The following is a 20,623-nucleotide window of genomic DNA, read 5'->3' as shown; positions in this document are numbered from 1 at the left end:
CCAATAAAGACCCATCCTGCTGACTCCCACAGAGAGAGAGAGGGAGCTGTTTAGGATGGAAGCCAGGGATATTATGGGAATTGTTCATTAAAGGCCAGGGTTTTTTAGCTTGGTTTAGTAGCCAATGTTCTGGGCATTAGCAGCAGCCTGACACAGGGAGGGACAGATGATTTCGGTCCTCTGTAGCTCAGCTGGTAGAGCACGGCGCTTATAACGCCGAGGTAGTGGGTTCGATCCCCGGGACCACCCATACACAAAAAAAAAAAATGTATGCACGCATGACTGTAAGTCGCTTTGGATAAAAGCGTCTGCTAAATGGCATATTATTATTATTATTATTTCAATGGGAAAGTGGCCTATTAACCTCAGCCATCATCATCATGATCGCCAGCCCAGAGTGGTCTGGTTCAATACCTTCAAAGGGGTTCTAGATGACTAGATGTGTCCTTTGGCTTCATGGCCCTGGGCTAATCAGCTGTTCTGGCTTCTAGTTCCTCCAACCTCAATCACTCTCAGCTGAGGCCGCTTCACATGGAAAATGTCTTGTTGCTTTGGGGGTCGATTTTTTGTGTGCATTTTGAATAGACAATGTTAGCATAAGATTAGCATGGAGGCCCAATAGGAATGAATAGGTCTAGATGAATAGCGGCCACGGCTCATTAAGATAAAGGAATGTGTGTGTGTGTGTTTTAATCAACACACTAATTCCCCAGCCCTCTCTCTCTCAGGAAATAGCCCTTGGGTGGGTCTTCCACCGCCACACAAATATTTACTATGGACACAAACATTTTGATAGCCTTGCTGTTCTATTGTGGACCCAGGGCCATGCAGGCCATCCATGCAGGCCAGGGCACAGTGGGGAAAGAGTGATATCATCCAGGGTCGTCTGGGTTTGGCTGTGTCCTCCCCTCTGATCATCCTGCCAGTCTGCTAGGCTCTGAATCGCTTAGATGACTCATCAATGTGCATGAATTATTTTCTGTTGTCCCACCGAGAACTCTTTGTACTGATGCGTACAGAAGTTAAACCCCCCTCTCCTCTCGTCAAGGCCTGACACTGACATAGGCCAGGAACTGTAACTGGGGAACTCTGTTCGGTTCATATTTAGTTAGACAGTGATGTTAGTGTTAGGTCAACACGCAATGTTCATGTTCACATGTTAGACTGGGGAGTATGGCTGTTGCAGCAGGAAAGTGTGTGTTTGGACTGACTGGGGAGTATGGCTGTTTCAGCAGGATGGTGTGTGTTTGGACTGACTGGGGAGTATGGCTGTTTCAGCAGGATGGTGTGTGTTTGGACTGACTGGGGAGTATGGCTGTTTCAGCAGGATGGTGTGTGTTTGGACTGACTGGGGAGTATGGCTGTTTCAGCAGGATGGTGTGTGTTTGGACTGACTGGGGAGTATGGCTGTTTCAGCAGGATGGTGTGTGTTTGGACTGACTGGGGAGTATGGCTGTTTCAGCAGGATGGTGTGTGTTTGGACTGACTGGGGAGTATGGCTGTTTCAGCAGGATGGTGTGTGTTTGGACTGACTGGGGAGTATGGCTGTTTCAGCAGGATGGTGTGTGTTTGGACTGACTGGGGAGTATGGCTGTTTCAGCAGGATGGTGTGTGTTTGGACTGACTGGGGAGTATGGCTGTTTCAGCAGGATGGTGTGTGTTTGGACTGACTGGGGAGTATGGCTGTTTCAGCAGGATGGTGTGTGTTTAGAGTGTGGAGGATGTACAGCTTTGTGGTTTTGAGTCCCACAGTAATGCTGGTGCGTTTTGGAATTCTAACCCCTTTTAAACATTGTGTGTTTGAGCTACAGATTGCTGGGTTGTTGCATTGGATTTGTCTATTTCTTCTGCATCCGCTGATACCAACCATTCGCTAGAGCGGTGTTTGTGAGCAAGGGCGAAAACGAAAACAGTTCTTCTCACATAAATGTCTGTAAAGTCTGAACTAATTGAGCTACAAACTATTATGACCCCACTATGAAAAACTTGAGACTCTCACGAACACACATGTTTTGCTTCTATGATGCTCACAAGCCACACAAGTCGTTTTGAAGGGAAGAGATTCTTCTACATAGAAGATCATAGGAAATCCCAGGACATTGTGTATATAATACTCTAATAAGCTCACATAGTTGCGGTCACAAACTCTAAACTCCACACAGTTGTCACTAACTATATTATATATTAATTACCCACTGGGCAAACCATTTCTGTAGTTACAGCATTCTTTTAAATACATTTTTTATCATGTTTTTGCTTGGTGGACCTTATTTGTTTATTGACGTTTGTCAATGAAACTCATGAATGCAAGTGTTTATGTCAAATAGTTTTGTGTTCTACTTGTAGCCCTGGTTGTCCTGAAAATAAATGGTAAAACACTTCCATGTGATGCTAAATATGAGGGCAGAGCAAGCAGAGTAATTCAGTGAGTCAGGTGTTGGTGGTGGAGGCCAGTGCTCTCCATGGGCTCCAGGGCGGCCGGTCTGTACCCAGGTGGGTGTGCCTGTGTGCACTGTGCCTGTGTGTGTGTGTGTGTGTGTGCATGTGTGTGTGTGCGTGTGTGGGTGTGTGTGTGTGTGTGTGTGAGTGTGAGTGAGAGAGAGAGAGAGAGAATGTGGGAGTGTGTGCACTATGCATGAGTTGTTTGGTCAATGCGCCCTTAGAATTGGGTCAGAGTGCCCTAGTTCTTGTGTGTGTCTGTGTATGCGTGTGTCCGCGTGTGTGTGTCCACGTACATGTGTGTTTTCCTTGTTACTTGGTCCTGATTGACTTATCTCTAACATAATCTTTGGTTGTGGTCTCACGCTGTTCAGTAGCATGTTATTCTCTTGTTTACCTCTGCCAAGGTTAGACAGAGCTTTTAATTTGACTTTCCCACCGTGTGCAAGTTCACTTGTGTTCCCAGTTTGAACAATTGCATTTGGTCAGGTTGGTAGCTTGCTTTTTGTCTTATTTAATCATGTCAGGCCCGGGCCATATTGAATTTACAAATGGCAGTCACGCTGCATGTGTAAGTGAGGTACCCTGTTGAGTATGTGCAGCAGGCTGGCCTGCAGATTACATGAAATAATAGTGTTTAGGCATCGCCTCTTCTTTTAAATTCCTTTAACCTTGACTCCCCTTTAATGCAGGGAAAACACATCTGCCAGGCTGGTGTCAGACGTTAGTGATCCCCCATGCTCGGGCTGCATTGTCACTTTTTATTAACGCCCAGAGCTTTGCATGGACACCAGCTGTTGCATCAAGTGGAAAGCCTGGGCGGTGTGAATGACCTTGACTTTAACTGCCTGCTCCTGTGGCTCTTCCCTTCTTCAGTCTTTTGTTTTGACTCATACATTTAAAATGGCTTAAATGGATTACCATTCCTGACAATTAAGGTCATTGAGGAAACTCTCATTTTGAGGAGGGTGGGGGATGAGTGAGGGGGATTGAAGGTCAAACTTGGATATCTAATCCCTGACATCTGCATCGGGTCGTATTCACTCCAGTTTTCTGGTTATTCCACAGAGGAAATGGCTGATAGTGCGCTGACCTTCCTGTTCCTAGTGCTTCTGGAGAAAAGGAGGAGAGGGAGAGAGGAGAACAGAAGTGAAAAATAGAGGGGAGGGTAGGAGAGAAGAGGAGAGGAAAGAAAGTGGAGGAGAAGAAAGGAGAGAAGAGAAGCAAAGAGAAGGGGAGGAAAAGTGGAGATGAGTACAGGGGAGGAGAAAGGAGGAGAGAGGTGGAGAGGAAAGCAGAAAGTAGAGTAGGAGAGCGAGCAGTCAGTTGGGGGATGATAAAGCTCTCGTCTCCATAGCCGTCTTCCCTTTCGCCCATGGCCACTGTAGTAAAAATCACTTTAGAATGCGTTTAGGTGTCATTGCGTGACATTGTCAAAGATAATGGATAATCACCACGGTAACTGGAGTCGGTGGAGAGCGGCTCATTGGCCCTCTGGTGTCTCACCATGGAGATGGGGAGAGGGGTCATGTTTTGGGGGCCAGGAATGATATGACATGTTAACAGATGTGTAAGGTCATTTTCAATATATACACAAGGCGAGATAATGTAATAGTAATACACATGCCCGTATCGCCTGCTGCTCCTGAAAGCAGAGGGGGGTCTGGGCTTTAGGGGCTAGGCTTAGATGACAGGCTCCATATATTAAGGTAATTTATTTGTTCACAGTGCACAGTGCTCTTTTACAGCACACACTTTCTACTGCTGCTGCCACTGCAATTCCAGGCCTTTTTTTTTACCTCAGTCATGGCTGCTGTCTAGGGCCCTGTCCTTCACAAAGTCCCCACCAACCCTACCTATCCACAGACAGGACAGGACCCCTACCTACACTTAGATTTACATTATGAATACAGTCCACTTTATGGGCCTTGTAACCCTTTATTACATTTTATTTCCAGTTGATTATTATATTTTGATGGGTTATAGACAAGCTCAGTGTCAAGCCTAAAATACCTTTCCACCAGCCGAGAATATGTCCTGTTTTGAACATGCTGAATGTATGTAGGCCTGAATGCCAGTTCATCTTCAGGTTCTTTCACATTTGTGGTCTGATTCTTAAACACACACAAACACACACACACACACACACACACAGTCTCGACAACTAACCTTGTGGGGAGACACAATTCAGTCCCATTCAAAATACTATTTTCCCTAACCCCTAACCCTAACTCTAACCTTAACCCTAAGCATATCCCTAGCTCCTAACCCTAACCCTAAAACGAACCCTATCTCATAACCCTAAACACTAATTCTAACCTTAACCCTAAACCCCCAAGAAATAGCATTTTACCTTGTGGGGAATAACAAAATGTTCCCAGTTAGTCACATTTTTGTTTGTTTACAATTCAAGTATAGTTAAACACATCCACACACACACACACACACACAGGTCTCTAGCTAAGTGACTAAGTTAACTTGACGGTACACATTTATTTACACGTTTACTGCCCCTACCAAACACATTCATTGCGTTCCTTTTTTAATTGAGTTAAGCCCTCGGGTCGGCCAGCACAGCGGGAAAATAGACCTAATCCTGCCGTCTAAGATTAGCAGGACAGCAGACGTCAGATGGTCTGTCACTCCAGTCCAGTGGGTGCGCAGGTTGGCTTTTGTTGTGGTCAGATTTGGGTCAGCAGCATAAAGCTGGCCTTGAACTGTAATCGACGCTCATTGGGTATATGTTGTGAAATTGTTAGATATTACGTGTTAGATATTACTGCACTGTCGGAGCTAGGAGCACAAGCATTTCGCTACTCCCGCAATAACATCTGCTAAACACGTGTATGTGACAAATAACATTTGATTTGATTTGATCGGCCAATCTCAATTAAGTCATTTCTTATCTTTGCCATTCGTGTTACTTGGCCAGACGGGTTCCCAGACCTGTTCCTTATAAACCTTGAGTTACAGGCTGGGGTTCCTTTCCTTTTCTTGTTCCATCCTAGTATTTCATTGCAGGCTGTCAGTTGGGCTAGCTGATCAACTGTTATCCCACAGCTAATCCCCACTCATTTTCAAGGTTGCACTTTGGTGGACGTTACAGTCGTGCCAACCTGTGGACCTGGGCCATCCCATGAGATGGATTTAACTCAGATTATAGATAGCCTACTGTGTTGTTGTTGATCCTGGCTGCTTCATTACGCTTATTAATATATAGGTTAGACTGACTGCATCATGACTGACCTCCAGTCATTATGATGGGCTATACTTTCCTGTACCATGGTTAGTCTGCATCATCACTGACCTCCATAATTAAGGGCTAAGGCTAAATCCTATCTGTCCTTTCGTTGCGACCCTACACTGTTCTGTCCCATATTATTTAGGTTAGACAGCATCATCACTGACCTTCATCAAAATCAAGAGCCTCATTGTAATCAAGGGCTTCACTATCCTGACTCCTGTCGTTGTGACCCTGTATGTCGTCCACTCGGCGAGTCACGCCAAAGGTGGGGCAGGCAGGCAGCTTCAGGGAGAGACATTGGGCATCAGGCAGGCAAGCAGGAAGGCAGCTGAGGTGGCGGTGGAAACTCTCTGTATTAATTAACCCTGATGGCCACGGCTCTGACTGTGGGACGTGTCCTGTAACCACAGAGACCAGCCTGACAGGGTTCACACTGCAGGTCTCTTAGGGCATTGTCATGTCAACCGGCAACAGTGGTCAGTCGCCTGAGTGTCAATGTCTTGCCCTCCTGACAGTGGCACGGCAACAGTGTGACAGGTGCACCGGATCCACACACACACACAAACAAACACAAAAACACACACACACACACCTGGCAGCTCAACCAAGCCTTATCCTGTCTCTTCTCTGTGGAGGCCAGTGTCAGTACTGAGTAAACCTGTGCTGGCTTTGTACATAATAACCGGGCTTATGTCAAGTCAATGCAGTTCTGGTATTTAGAATACCTTCAGGGCTCATGTCATTGACAATGAGAGCTGAAGTGCGGGTCCATATCTTGTCCAGACAGGGATCAACTGAGGCAGGTGAAAGATCTAGCTGGGCAGGTGGTTGGTGGTGATAAGGCCAGTGCTCTCCATAGGCACCAGGGCAGCCAGGACTGTACCCAGGTGGGAGAGCACTGAGTCACTATACCTGTGTGTGTGTGTGTGTGTGTGTATGTTTGTGTGTGTGTGTGTGTGTGTGTGTGTGCAGCTGCTGTGTGAGAACGGAGACAGGGTAGTGTGAAATGCTCAAGTGCAGGAGGAGTGGTAGTAGGGAGGGAGGGAGGGAGAATAATCCACTGAAATGACAAGCTGTATAAGAAATGATTCACAGCTCTCACAGACCCTTCACTTTTGAAAGACAGCACCGACACTTTGCAACGAGGGGCTTACGGCTTGAAGACCAATGTTTTCGAGGTAGTGGGCTTGAATTTACAATTTGAATAAAATCAGACCCTAATCTACATTTGTTGTCATCGATTTGGTTGAAATAAAAAAATACACAGGGATTAGGGGTTGCCGTGTGCAGTCAAACTGAAATTTTGCCAAGTAACAGGCATGGCGGACAAGGTGTTGAAATGAATGTGATGTAGTTCTGCCATGCTGCAAGTCCCTCCTTCTCACGCTGTTTCTCTCTCTCTCCCCATCTCTCGCTTTCTCCCTCTTTCTCGCTCTATCTTCCCTCTCTCTCTTTCTCTTCCCTCTCTCTCTCTCTCTCAGCTCACATAGGTCCCCCCTCTGAGATCAGGAGAGCGGAAAGGCACCACGGAGAGAACCGCCCCCAGGCTTCTCGACAGACAGACATCCAAAACATCCACAGTCACGGAATGCGCCAACATCACTGTGGTGTTGAAATCCCGCTGACTCCTCGTTCCTCGCCGTTAGCTGCATAAGCTTGGACCCGGGAATTCTGGGAGCATCCGGTGTCACAGGCACACAGGAATGCCAGTGAGGGCTGGGTGAGAGCCCCCAAATGGCTCCCGTCATGGCCACAGTTTCTTTGTGTTAGTGACATTTTCCACTGTGGAGAAGGGAATACTGTACATTGAGCCAGTGGATTCCAGAACCTGTAAAAGACCTGCCCATGTGCATCCTCACCTCTTATCAATATCTGGAAGTACAGTACCTGATGACCTAGTGGACCTTGTTATTCCCAGTAGCAGTGCTGAACCATACGAGGGGGATCCTAGTATTGAACATGACTCATGGGGAGGAGCCTGGCCCTGAAACACACACGGATTCAGCTGTTCTAACTTATCTTGAAGGTTTACTGATGCATCCCGTGGCGGCTGGGCCTGGGGCCACGGCAACCCGGAGATCGGAGGCTGCCCACGGGCACGGCAACCAGGTGGAGCAGGTCAACAAAGCGGCCCGGCCCTTCCAGCTGCCCAGCCACAGCCCTGCTATCGCCGCTGTTCAGAAGGCCGGCAATGGGAATGGTCCCACGCTGCACCATGGGGCCTCCCAGAACCTGAAGAAGGCCCGGCTGCTCCGCTCAGGGCCCTGGAACGAGCCTGGGGCCCAGAGGCTGAGCTCCCCCCCTGTGGAGCTGAACGGCCAGGGGGGAGGAGGAGGCCTGCAAAACGGGGCTCTGGAGGGCTCTCCTCACGCTGGGGAGAGCACACTGCTGGCCTCCCTGCTCCAGTCATTCAGCTCCAGACTGCAGAGTGTGGCCATGTCACAGCAGTCCACCAAACCCCCCAGCGAGCACTCCCCGCCCACCGATCTCCCTCCTGCTGCAGACAAGGAGCCTCTCCCCTGCTACGGAATGGCCTCCAGCCGCCTCAAGGGCCTGATGAGGAAGACCAAGCTGAAGAACCACAGCAGCACGCCTTACAGCCGGCGAGGCCACAGCCACGGCCACAGCCAGGAAAGGCCCTGTGAGTCCCCCCGCTCGGTACAGAGCAGCACGCCTCCCTCCACCCCCACCGCTGCTTCTGCTGCCACTGATGCTGTGTCCTGTGCTGAACGGCTCAAGGCTGTGGCCAACCTTGTGAAGATCCGCTCCAGCCCTGCCCCCTCGCCCAAACCCAGTGTGGCTTGCAGTCAGCTGGCCCTTCTGCTGTCCAGTGAGGCCCACCTGCAGCAATATTCCCGGGAGCATACCCTCAAGGCCCAGCTCTCCGGACGCTCCGCCAGCGAGAGGCTGGCCGCCATGGCAACGCAGCAGACCCAGGACAAGAGGCCACCCAGCGCGGGAGATGCTCCGCCCACCAGCGCCACCACCACCGCCCTAGACGCGCTAAGCTCCTTAACCACCCAAAACGGAACAACGTCAACAACACTCCCCCGACTGGCACTAAACTCCAGCTCCAGCCAGCGGAGCCCCTCCTCCCTGCTGCCAGTCCACAGCTCGCCACATCCAACCCCCCCTCCTCTGCCCCTCACCCCCAACACCCAGACCCAACCCCAAACCCCCACTAGGGAAAAACGGGGATTTGACTCGCGCCCCGCCAGGCCCCCCCAGACCTGCAGCAGCCTGCTCCTGCTGCTCCTCAACAACCACAACAACCAGAAGCAGCTAACTAAGAACGGGCACCTGGAGGACAACTGCAGGGTCCTGCCTGCCAGCCGCGGCTCCTCCGTCACCTCTGACAGTGAGTGCTCTGTCCAGGAGAAAAGCCTGGCCAAGAGAGAGGAGAGCTACAGCGATGCAGAGATCTCCTTCTCCAGCTGCTCTCCTATTGACCTCTCTATGAGGAGCAGGGCCAGCACCAGAGCTCCAGAGACCAGGCCTAAAGCCACCTCCTCCTCCACCTCTGCTTCTTACTCCTGCTCTTCTACTGCTTTCTCCTCCAACTTTTCTTCTGCTGTTTTCTCCTCTGCCCCCACTGTCTTTTCTTCCTCCACTACCGCTTTCTCTTCCTCCTCTACCGTTCTCTCCTCTTCCTCCACCACTTTCTGTTCCTCCTCGTCCTCGTCCTCGTCCTTAGACAAACTCACTGAGTCCCTGCTAAACAAGTGGAAGCCGGATCCTTCCAGGCTGAAAGTCCCCCAGGTTAAGAAGGAGCTTGAAATGAGCCCAGACCTTAAGTCCCAGCCCAAGGTCACTCTCATGCAGCTCCTTCTGGAGCGCAGGAATAACGACAAGGTAAACAAAATAGTCGTTAATCCAGATTTGCAGCATGACGCAACCCTGTCCAGTCTGTCACGGATCCCACTTAAATCACTGGCCCCCTGGGAGGAAGTCAGGACACAGAGCCCTCTGGACAGACCAGGCCCAGGCCCTCCCATGTACTCTCTCAGCCGAGACCCCAGCAGCACCCCGTCCCCGTTCTCCTACCCCTCTCCCCATGTCCAGTCTAGCCCTCTGGATCTGTGTAAGTCTAAACCCTTCCCTGTTGAGAAAGCTGCAGCTGAGCCGGCGTTCAGCGCCAGTAAACTGTTACAGAACCTGGCCCAATGCGGCACTGCCTCACCCTCCCCGCCCATGGCTCCCAGCAAAGTACCCAGCCAGGATCTGGAGGTGGGTGGTGGCAGGCCTTTGGCCCTGCTGGAGAGGCTCAACGCCCCTATCCAGAGGAACACAACAAGTACCCCCCTCTCAGATGGGCCCTCAGGCAGCGGCACACCGTCGTTCGGCCGTTGGGGGGAAGTGTCGCCCCCCGCATCCCAGATCGAGAACCTTCTGGAGCGTCGCACGGTGCTGCAGCTCCTGCTGGGAACAGGTTCCTCCTCTGCCTCCTCCGTGGCCTCAGCCACCCACAGAGACAGGTCCGGTGGGAGGCGCAGTGTGGAGACGGCGGTGGGTGGCTGCTATGAGAAGCACCCTGGCACTTCTGTCATATGTGACAACTCCAACGGGCCCTCGGCAGCAGACGTCAAGGTCAAAACTGAACCGGGGGAGGAGGGCCTGGACCTGTTGTCCTCTGCTGTGTGTGAGGAAGTGACGAGCCGAAAGAGACGGGGAGGAGGAGGAGAAGGTTATCACTACAGGCATAACCCATTCTCTGAACCCCAGCAGGACCTAAAAACAGAGCACCGGCCCACAGAGGTCATTGCTAAATATGGCCTCCTGAGCCAGCTCCTAAAACAGCAGAGTGCTACCTACTACACCAGCGCTGCACAGCTACACACAGATCGCCGGCCCAGCCCTGTCCATGTAAAGGAGGAGCAGAGAGACTACCACCACCAGGGGCCCAGCCCTAAAAAGAGACGGCTCTGCTCGGAGCTGGCTGAGAGCCTGAACAATGGCAGCCCTCAGATGGCAGTGGTGGACAGTGGAGGCAGCTACAGGCACAGCAGCCTGGTTCACAGTCTGGTCCATAAGCAGATACAGGAGGAGCCTGACTACCACAGGGCCCTGAGGGGCCCTAAAGAGGAGGAGACCCCAGCCAGGAGCCCCAGCAGTGAAGCTCTCCTCCCTAGGGAGAGCCGGGGCTTCAATGTGCTCAAACAGCTGCTCCTGTCTGACAACTGTCTGAAGGAGCTGTCCCAGCATCCCCGTGGGGGGCCCAGCCCCTCTGTCCTGCAGGCCAACGGTAAAGCCAATGGGAGCGTACTTAACCTCAATCAGCCGGGCTACAATCACCACGACCTCCTCAACTTGCCTACCCTGCCCTGGCACCACCCCAACCCCCACAGCTCCCTCAATTCAGGGCCCCCCAGCCACCTCAGACCGCTGCCCACTCCCCTGACAGGGGACAGCAGCCAACGCTCCCCCTGGGGGCGCCACACAGCCCTCCCACCCCACCAGGACTCGCCCAAACGGGACTCCACTCCAGTGAAACGGGAACCGGAGAGCCCGGTGCAGTGGGCAGGTCGGGACCGGGAGGAGGAGGGCTCTGATTCGAGCCCAGACTCCCCCCGGCTGACCCGCTCCAACCCCATCCTGTACTACATGCTGCAGAAAGGCAGCGCTCAGCTGAGGAGGGAGGGGAGGGACCAGGCGGAGGGGACTCAGGGGTCAGGGCCAGGGGTGAGGGTGAAGGAGGAGCCGGGTACTAACAGCAATGATGCCTACAACCACAGACTGAGCTCCACCAGCACCTCCACCCAGCACTCCTCCCTGTCCCCTCCCTACAACAACGACAAGCATAGGCTGAGCGACTCATCTGATAAATGGTAGTTTTATGAACTAATGACTTTTATGAACTAAAACATAAAAAAAGACTGAAGGGGGAAAAGATTGCAATGTTTATTTTTTTCTTCCTTTTTTTACTGACTTGCCAAATTCATTTGTAGTTTAATGAGAAGAAATAACAGCAAGGAATGCAAGAGTGAGGATTTTGAAAAAGAAGAACAGAGAAAATTAATTCAAGGCATTCGTTTCATTATTGAATCATAATTCTAGATGGCTCAGGTTACAGAATGGGTGGTACGATATAGCTCTACTTCAACAGAATGTCAAATTACTTGCACCAAAATAATCGTCAAATTTTAAGATTGCCCACTGGTGATTTCCATACAGTATGTATTTCACATTCTCAAATTATTGAAAGAAGGCACCATTCATTTTACTCCTATGATTTGTGCCTGTATTGCACACATATCACTATTCTGTGTCCTCTTTGTTGCCACTCGTAAAACATTGATGAAGAACATTTCCAACTACATTTATTATTGATGTTAGCGCTCAGTTCACTGCATATTTATTTATTTTTCACTTTTAGATCAGATCCTAAATAAAGTAATACCAGGGCAAGCACAGCAGTACATTAAAACGTAGACGTTAGAGACATTTTTAAAGGAAGACCTTGAGAACAATGTTAATCAAATCGACTAAAGGTACCTAGAATTCCATTCTCTATGAAGGCTCTGTATTGGTTGCTACTGTAACTTCTCCTCAAGAGTAATTTTATTTTATGATCATCAGTGAGTCGGCTATGTCAACTGACAGACAGTGCTCATGTGGTCACAACGCATTGCATTTTGCTTTGATCTGAAATTAACTTGTTGGGGCTTCGTTTTGACAGTGCAAACGCAAGGTAACATTATCTTAATAGATGGTAATACAACTGGTAATACAGCTATTACTAAATACTTGTAGTAGAGGTTATTTTAAAACCTTGCTGAGCCTACCTGTGGGACATACAGTGAGTGTAGTAGTTGTATACAGGTTCGGAGCAACAGTTAAAAGACTGCAGTATCTGCATAACTGTTACATTCCAAATGAATGAAAAATTAACACAGCTTCCTCACACATACTTAATCTTGGTTTTGAAATATAAATTGATATTCTGAAATAAATAATACAGTCTCATTTGATATTGTACCCCTGAGTTTGAACTGTCAAAGTTTAGCTCTTGGTGTCCTTAAAAATAATATGTTTATGGCATGTAATGAAAAACTGTCAGTGTTGTTATCCGTTGAGAATTTGACAGTTTGTGAAGTTTATTTTGTGTTTATTGATTATCGTGCTTTATGGACACCATTTACTTTTTTTGCGGTTTCTTAGCTCATATTAAAATGTCTAAATAATTGCATGGAAATAAAGAGAAAACCGCAGGTACATTTGAAAGCAGCAGGATATGACGTGAACCTGCCACCCAAGAATCATGAAGTCCTTTTTGGTGTCTTTTGGGGGCTTATCTGATGTCTAGCTCCTTATTTTGATTGTACTGTATTTTTTCAGTTTCTGGTTTCAGTTTCACACATTGCTGTCATGCATTTAGTCTTACATGTGATATTTTTTTATACATATACATATGAAGTACATATGAAGTAGATGTTTCTTCTATTATTAATACATTTTCACAATGGTTAAATATATTTGTGTAAATAGTACTTTCATTATGAAAGATAACTATTTTGTATTGTTGAAGAAAAATATATTACCCTAGTTTTTAATGCCCTAAAAAATGTAAATATGAATTCAATGCCTATTAGTGTACATACATACAAATGGCAGAGGATACTATGCCTGTTTTTTGGTTGGTTTGTTCTTTGCATGTGTCTCTATGTGGTAAATGATAATCTATCCTGCGCTGTGTTGTGTAATACTGTCTGACTCTCCTCACTGCTGCCTGTTGCATGCAGACGCATGGGAACTACCTGTGTATCCCTACTGGTGATGGGGCAAAATGTCAAGTCTTAAAATAGGTATTTTTATCACAGAGGGAGGGTCATTTAGAACATGAACAGTCCCTAAATAACCACAGGCTGTTGAGCAAGTGGAGAAAAGGTGTGAAAATAAATGTGCATTGAATATTTTTGTGATTTTATTTTCTGCTACTGGTTGAAGACAGAGCTCGGATGGACGGAGCTTGGGGGTTTTAGCGGATGTATGAAGTACAATCATCATTGTGCATCATGCATCTGAAACATGCATTTGTAGCAAAAAGAAAGTGTTTCATTTTTCCATGTGACAACCTGAAACATTATTTCATTTTTTATGTTTTCATTTTTTTGGTGTTCATTTGCACTGATATCTCCAAAATAAAGTACTAAAACGCTTGACTGAGTTATGCTCCTGTTTCACCTTCCCTAACTATAATATCTCATTATGTTACTACTGTATTTCATATTATTTATTTAATGGTTTATTCCTCATACATTGAATGTTTCTTATTTAGTTGTTTTATATTGCTCTATGTTCCCACACACATAAGGTCAGTGTCAGTGCGAGTCAGTTGCTGTTCAGTTTCCTCATTCATAGTGCATTCTGAGTAACGTGGACGTGATCTATTTTCTGAGTTCAGAGAACTTTGATTCTGAGTTCTCTGCCAGATCTTAACAAAGGCAGGAAAGGCATTGAAAGGAGTGAGGACAGGAGTGGAGGTCAGCAGATGTGCCCTAGATGCATGCACCATGGTATACCCTTTGAAGCTGAATCCACATCACATTTCTCCCTCAGTCTAAAATAGATCACATTATATTATTGCCATTAAACACCTGAAGTCCTGTTTTCAGACACCCTGATGATCCATTTCATGAAGCAGCAGCTCTGCTCAGGGACAGAAAACAGCCCTTAGTGAAAGAGGAGGAAGAGAAAGAGGAGAGAGATTATTTTAAAGGTGAAGGGAAGTTCACCCCAAACTTTCTTTGCCCCTGGGTTCTGAATGTTGAAGTCCAGTGGGTGAACAGTCAGGTTTTTGTCCGTCTGCAGACAGTGCACTTTTGAAATCCTGCTCGGTTTTCTCAGCAGCCCTATCCTGACTAGCTGCCCCTTTATTTAATCCTCTCCATGACTGGCTGCACTCTCTTTAAACTCTCAGTAACCTTTCCCCTGTGTGAACTTCTCCCTCCCAAGATCCTTATCAAGCCCTGAACTGCCAATAACCCCTCCATTTCCTCCCACTGCCAAAACACTGGTGAGCATAAAGGAGGCAAGTCACAAGTTTAAACCGAGGTCAAGGTGTAAAACTTCACAATCGTCTGTTTGTCTGTGCTTCCCCCTTTGATTTCCTGACCTCGACATGGGGCCAGCAGGATGTGAATGCAGCACAGCAGGTCACAAATGATTAAAATTGAGTCAAACAAGGCCTCTGATGTCAAGATAACTTGGCATTTCTCATAGGCTTGTCAGAGGCCTCAAAAACAAGTTCCCGGTGTCATGTAAAAAGGCTCACAGCGTGAAATAGCTCACAATCAATGATTATGATTGACGGTGAGCTTTTTCAAGCTTATAACACATGCCGTAAATATCCTCACAGCATGAAAATTATCACGGGTCAATTACTCGTGCCTCTGCTTCAATTCTGCTTCCGGGTTATCTGTGTTTCTTAGGTGGATAACGTCAGTGCCTGATTGAAATTGACGCTGTAAACATGAAAAAATAAGTGTTATCACTTTCAAAATATATTACTGATTGTTTTGCGCTTCTGTCAGGGCTTTTTTAGCTAGTGTCGGGTAACTTTAGAAACTGTGGGGAAAGGCGAGAGTTAGCTGTTTATGCACTATTATAGCAATTGCTGCATTAGCCGCAAGCCTGTTAGCTAGTTGTGTAGATGGCTGCGTTCGTGCGGATCTCTCACCTCTCACCCTCTCTCAACCTTGAATTACTGTAACGATCCCGGGAGTCTGAGTCGGGTCCTGTCTGGTGACTAGTGTTTTGTTCGTGAGCTCCAGTTTCCCGAGGGTTCGGGAACGCTCCGGGGAGCGCTCTTGATTTCCGCACCTGCATCCCATCAGCAATCTGCACACCTGGTCCTGATCATCACCCTTCTTAGGCTCTGGCCTAACATCCAGTTCCTGCCGGATCGTTAGCCATGAACAGTATGTTTGTCAGCGTATCGGCCTCTGAGCTACTAGTGTTAGTTTTGTTGTTTTGTACCTTGTTGGCTTGCCGTGTACTTACCTCCGTTTGTTTCTATCTGCAGTCTCTCACCCGGAACCTTCTCCCAACCTCTGCCTGATGGTCGGCGGCTGCCGAGCCATTACCGGACCAACCACTGCACCCTCAACAACCCATCCACGCCACCCGCTCTGTTCCCTGGATTATTCAGCCTCACTCTGGAATCTCTTAAATAAACACTCACCTTTGTCTCAACGTACCTTGTCCTGGTCTGCTTCTGGGTTCTGGCTTAGTAAACCGTGACAGAACGATCCGGCCAGTAATGAACCCAGCGGACCTGGACTCTGTTCGCCATGCCATTACCCATCAGGAGAAGATGTTGGGCCATCATAGCACGGTACTACAGGAGATCGCGTTGTCAGTTCGGAACCTTTCTACCGGTCTGACGGAGGTCCAGAACCAACGCAAGTTTCCGGTGGAGGATCCACTACCGGTTTCACCCATCTCGCCTGCCGCTTCTGGAGCTGTGTCCTTCCGTGAACCCGAGGTTCCGACGCCGGATAGATATGAGGGGGAGCTGGGAGGATGCCGTTCCTTCCTTATGCAGTGTGGATTAGTGTTCGATCTACAGCCCTACTCTTATGCCACAGACAAGGCTAGGATAGCCTTTGTGATTGCGTTGCTGCGTGGTCGAGCGCTGGAGTGGGCTTCAGCCGTTTGGGAACGACAAGACCCCTGCATGGCTTCATACCAGGGGTTCACGGCCGAGATGAGGAAGCTCTTCGACCATTCCGTCCGAGGGAGGGACGCAGCTAGGCGCCTGTTTTCGCTTCACCAAGGAACTCGCAGCGTGGCCGACTTCGTGATCGAGTTCAAGACGTTGGCTGTGGAGAGTGGGTGGAACGAGGAGTCTCTGCAAGGGGCCTTTTACCAGGGTCTGTCGGAGCAGCTCAAGGATGAGTTGATCTCCTATCCGGAGCCTAGTGACCTGGACAGCTTGGTAGCCTTGTCTATTCGGGTGGATAATCGAGTCCGAGAGCGAAGGAGGGAGAAGCAATGGGGTCCGTCCAATCGATCAGCTTCTCAGTTCCCAGTCGGGTCGGGTGGTGGACCAGAACACGTCGATCATTCTCCACCACAAAGGATTAGTGGAGAGGTCCCTCTCCCGATTCTGAACCCATGCAAGTGGGGCGGCACGGGTTAACCAAGGAGGAGCGTCAACATAGACGTAAGACCAACTGCTGCCTCTACTGTGGTAGCTCGGGACATTACATCTCCACCTGTTCCCGGCGGTCGTCAAACTGCCCGGCTCGCTAAAGTTGGGAGGACTTTTAGCGAGCCAGTTTCAACCTCTCAGTACCTCTGTCAGACCCCCGTTTCCGGCTACCCTTGTGAACAGGAATCAGAGCTTAGCGATTAACGCTTTATCGATTCAGGTGCCGATGGAAGCTTTCTTGATGCCGAGTTGGTGGAACAGCTGGGGCTTTCCAAGGAGCAATTGCCGGAAGCCATTAGGCGACCACTCTGGACGGCAGTAGTCTGGCACGTATCACGATGAGGACTGAACCGGTTAAGATGCGGTTGTCGGGGAATCATTCTGAGATGATTTCATTCTTCATTCTGCCGTCTTCCCATGTTCCTCTGGTCCTTGGATACCCCTGGCTGAAGGAACACAATCCCACGTTCGATTGGGTGACGGGCAAGGTAACGAGTTGGAGCCTTGATTGTCATGCTAACTGTCTCAAGACTGCCTGCCCCCATTCGGTTCCCAGTCAGGTGATTGAGGCTAAACCCCCAGATTTGTCCCTGGTTCCCGAGACATATCACGATTTGGGGGAAGTTTTCAGTAAGCAGAAGGCTCTGTCACTCCCTCCCCACCGACCATATGATTGTGCCATCAACCTGTTCCCTGGAGCTGTCTACCCCAAGGGAAGGTTATACAGTATCTCCCGACCGGAACGTGAGGCGTTGGAGACCTACATCAAGGAGTCCCTAGCTGCTGGTCTCGTTCGCCCCTCGTCATCACCCCTGGGGGCAGGATTCTTCTTTGTGGGTAAGAAGGATGGCTCTCTTCGACCGTGTATTGATTATCGGGGGTTGAATGACATCACGGTCAAGAACAAGTATCCCCTGCCCTTGATGAGTTCTGCCTTCGACTCCTTACAGGGTGCTACGGTGTTCACCAAGCTAGACCTACGCAATGCGTATCACATGGTCCGGATCAGAGAGGGGGACGAGTGGTTGACGGGTTTCAATACACCGATGGGTCACTTCGAGTATCAGGTGATGCCGTTTGGACTGACCAATGCTCCAGCGGTATTCCAGAGTATGGTGAACGACGTCCTGAGAGATATGATCGGTCTCTTTGTGTTTGTTTACCTGGATGACATTCTGATCTTCTCGAAGGAACCTTCCGACCACGTCCAGCATGTCCGGCAGGTTCTGCAGCGATTGTTGGAGAATCGCCTGTTCGTGAAGGCCGAGAAGTGCGAGTTTCACGCCCACACGACATCCTTTCTCGGGTACATCATCTCCAGGGGGAGAGATTAGGATGGACCAGGAGAAGGTTAGAGCGGTTCTGGAATGGGCCCAGCCCGGTACGAGATTGCAGCTCCAGAGATTTTTGGGGTTTGCGAATTTCTACCGCCAGATTCATCCGGGATTACAGCCGTGTGGCCGCTCCGTTAACTGCCTTGACTTCCAGTATCAGGACCTTCAAGTGGAGTCCGGAGGCGGATCGAGCGTTTCTGGATTTGAAGAGGCGATTCACCAACGCACCGATTCTCTCTCAACCGGACACGGCCCGTCAGTTCGTCGTTGAAGTGGGACGCGTCTGATGTGGGAGTTGGCGCCATCCTGTCGCAGCGATGCTCCACGGACAGTAAACTCCATCCCTGCGCCTACTACTCTCGTCGCCTTTCGCCTGCGGAGAGGAATTACGATGTGGGTAACCGGGAGCTTCTCGCGGTGAAACTTGCCTTGGAGGAGTGGCGCCACTGGTTGGAGGGGGCGGAGCAACCGTTTATTGTCTGGACTGACCACAAGAATCTTGCTTACGTGCAATCGGCTAAACGTCTCAACTCCCGTCAGGCCAGGTGGGCGTTGTTTTTCGGACGATTCAAGTTTGCCCTGACGTTCCGACCTGGATCTAAGAACGGCAAGGCGGACGCCTTGTCCCGGATGTTCTCCAAGACGGAGGAGAGTGGGTCCAAGACCGAGACAACTCTCCCCGGAACTGCGTCGTGGGAGCAGTTATGTGGAAGATTGAGGAGGAGGTGCTGGCGCCCCTTCGGACTCAGCCCGGTCCCGGTAACGGTCCACCCGGTCGGTTGTTTGTGCCTGAGTCGGTTCGTCCTGCTGTCCTCAAATGGTCCCACGCCAGCAAGATGGCTTGTCACCCTGGCGTGGCTCGGACAATGGCGTTTATTCGCAGACGTTTTTGGTGGCCTGCCATGGCCGAGGATACTCGGGGTTTTGTTGCTGCCTGTCCAGTGTGTGCGCAGAATAAGAGTACCAATCGGCCCAGCTCTGGACTACTTCACCCCCTTCCTATTCCCCGGCGACCTTGGTCGCATCTGGCCCTGGACTTCGTCACTGGGTTGCCCGCTTCTGAGGGGAACACGGTCGTTCTGACTATCGTGGACAGGTTCAGCAAGTTCGCCCACTTTGTGCCAATTGCCAAGCTTCCCTCTGCCTCGGAGACGTCCGAGATCCTGGTTAGGGAGGTTTTCAGGGTCCACGGTTTGCCCAGTGATATCGTTTCCGACCGTGGCCCTCAGTTTACCTCTGCTGTCTGGAAGTCCTTCTGTTTGGCCATTGGAGCTACAGTCAGTCTCACATCTGGTTTTCACCCCCAATCCAATGGTCAGGCGGAGAGAGCCAACCAGAAGATGGAATCCACGCTACGCTGTCTGGTCTCTTCCAACCCCACCTCCTGGGTCTCTCAGTTGCCTTGGGTTGAGTATGCCCACAATACTCTCCCTACATCTGCCACTGGGATGTCTCCCTTCCAGTGCCTGTATGGCTACCAACCTCCCCTGTTCCCTTCTCAGGAGAAGGAGCTCTCAGTGCCTTCTGTTCAGGCCCATATTCGTCGTTGCCACCGGACCTGGCATCGGGCCAGAAAGGCACTCCTTAGAGTTTCGGACCGGTATCAGCTCCAGGCGAATCGTCGCCGGATCCCCGCTCCCACCTATACCATCGGAGATAGGGTTTGGTTGGCCACACGGGATCTTCCGTTACGGACTGAGTCTAGGAAGTTGTTACCGAAGTTCATTGGTCCGTTTGTGGTGGAGAAGGTGATCAATCCAGTGGCAGTTCGACTCAAACTACCGAGGACGCTCAGAGTCCATCCCACCTTTCATGTCTCCTGCCTCAAGCCTGTCTTCCTCAGTCCTCTGTTGCCTCCTCCGCCTCCTCCTCCTCCTCCTCGGATGATCGGAGGTGGTCCTGCCTACACGGTGCGTCGCATCATGGATTCCAGACGGCGGGGCCGGGGTTTCCAGTATCTCGTGGACTGGGAGGGGTATGGCCCTGAAGAGAGGAGTTGGATTCCGCGGCGACAGGTCCTAGATGCTGACCTCATCAGTGACTTCTACCGCCTCCATCCTGGCGCTCCGGGGAGTCCGCCCGGTGGCGTTCGTCGGAGGGGGGGTACTGTAACGATCCCGGGAGTCTGAGTCGGGTCCTGTCTGGTGACTAGTGTTTTGTTCGTGAGCTCCAGTTTCCCGAGGGTTCGGGAACGCTCCGGGGAGCGCTCTTGATTTCCGCACCTGCATCCCATCAGCAATCTGCACACCTGGTCCTGATCATCACCCTTCTTAGGCTCTGGCCTAACATCCAGTTCCTGCCGGATCGTTAGCCATGAACAGTATGTTTGTCAGCGTATCGGCCTCTGAGCTACTAGTGTTAGTTTTGTTGTTTTGTACCTTGTTGGCTTGCCGTGTACTTACCTCCGTTTGTTTCTATCTGCAGTCTCTCACCCGGAACCTTCTCCCAACCTCT

At 49.9% G+C, this 20,623-nt stretch overlaps 1 protein-coding gene across 2 annotated transcripts in view; it reads left to right on the top strand.

The window, feature by feature from the left end:
* LOC121573590 (nuclear receptor-interacting protein 1-like) overlaps positions 1 to 13,846 on the top strand; it is a 66,692-nt gene extending 52,846 nt beyond the window's left edge. The window contains exon 2 of one of the 2 annotated variants that reach the window (XM_045222462.1): positions 7,174 to 13,846. In XM_045222462.1, the coding sequence (XP_045078397.1) occupies positions 7,643 to 11,512 (3,870 nt within the window). In that variant the 5' untranslated portion in view covers positions 7,174 to 7,642 and the 3' untranslated portion in view covers positions 11,513 to 13,846. Of the gene's footprint in view, positions 1 to 7,164 lie in introns of both variants that reach the window. The other variant, XM_045222461.1, reaches the window with a different exon arrangement.
* Positions 13,847 to 20,623: the final 6,777 nt, after the last annotated feature.

The sequence above is a fragment of the Coregonus clupeaformis genome, chromosome 9 (assembly GCF_020615455.1).
Source record: "Coregonus clupeaformis isolate EN_2021a chromosome 9, ASM2061545v1, whole genome shotgun sequence".
NCBI lineage: Eukaryota > Metazoa > Chordata > Actinopteri > Salmoniformes > Salmonidae > Coregonus > Coregonus clupeaformis.
This window is presented reverse-complemented; position numbering and strand designations above follow the sequence as displayed.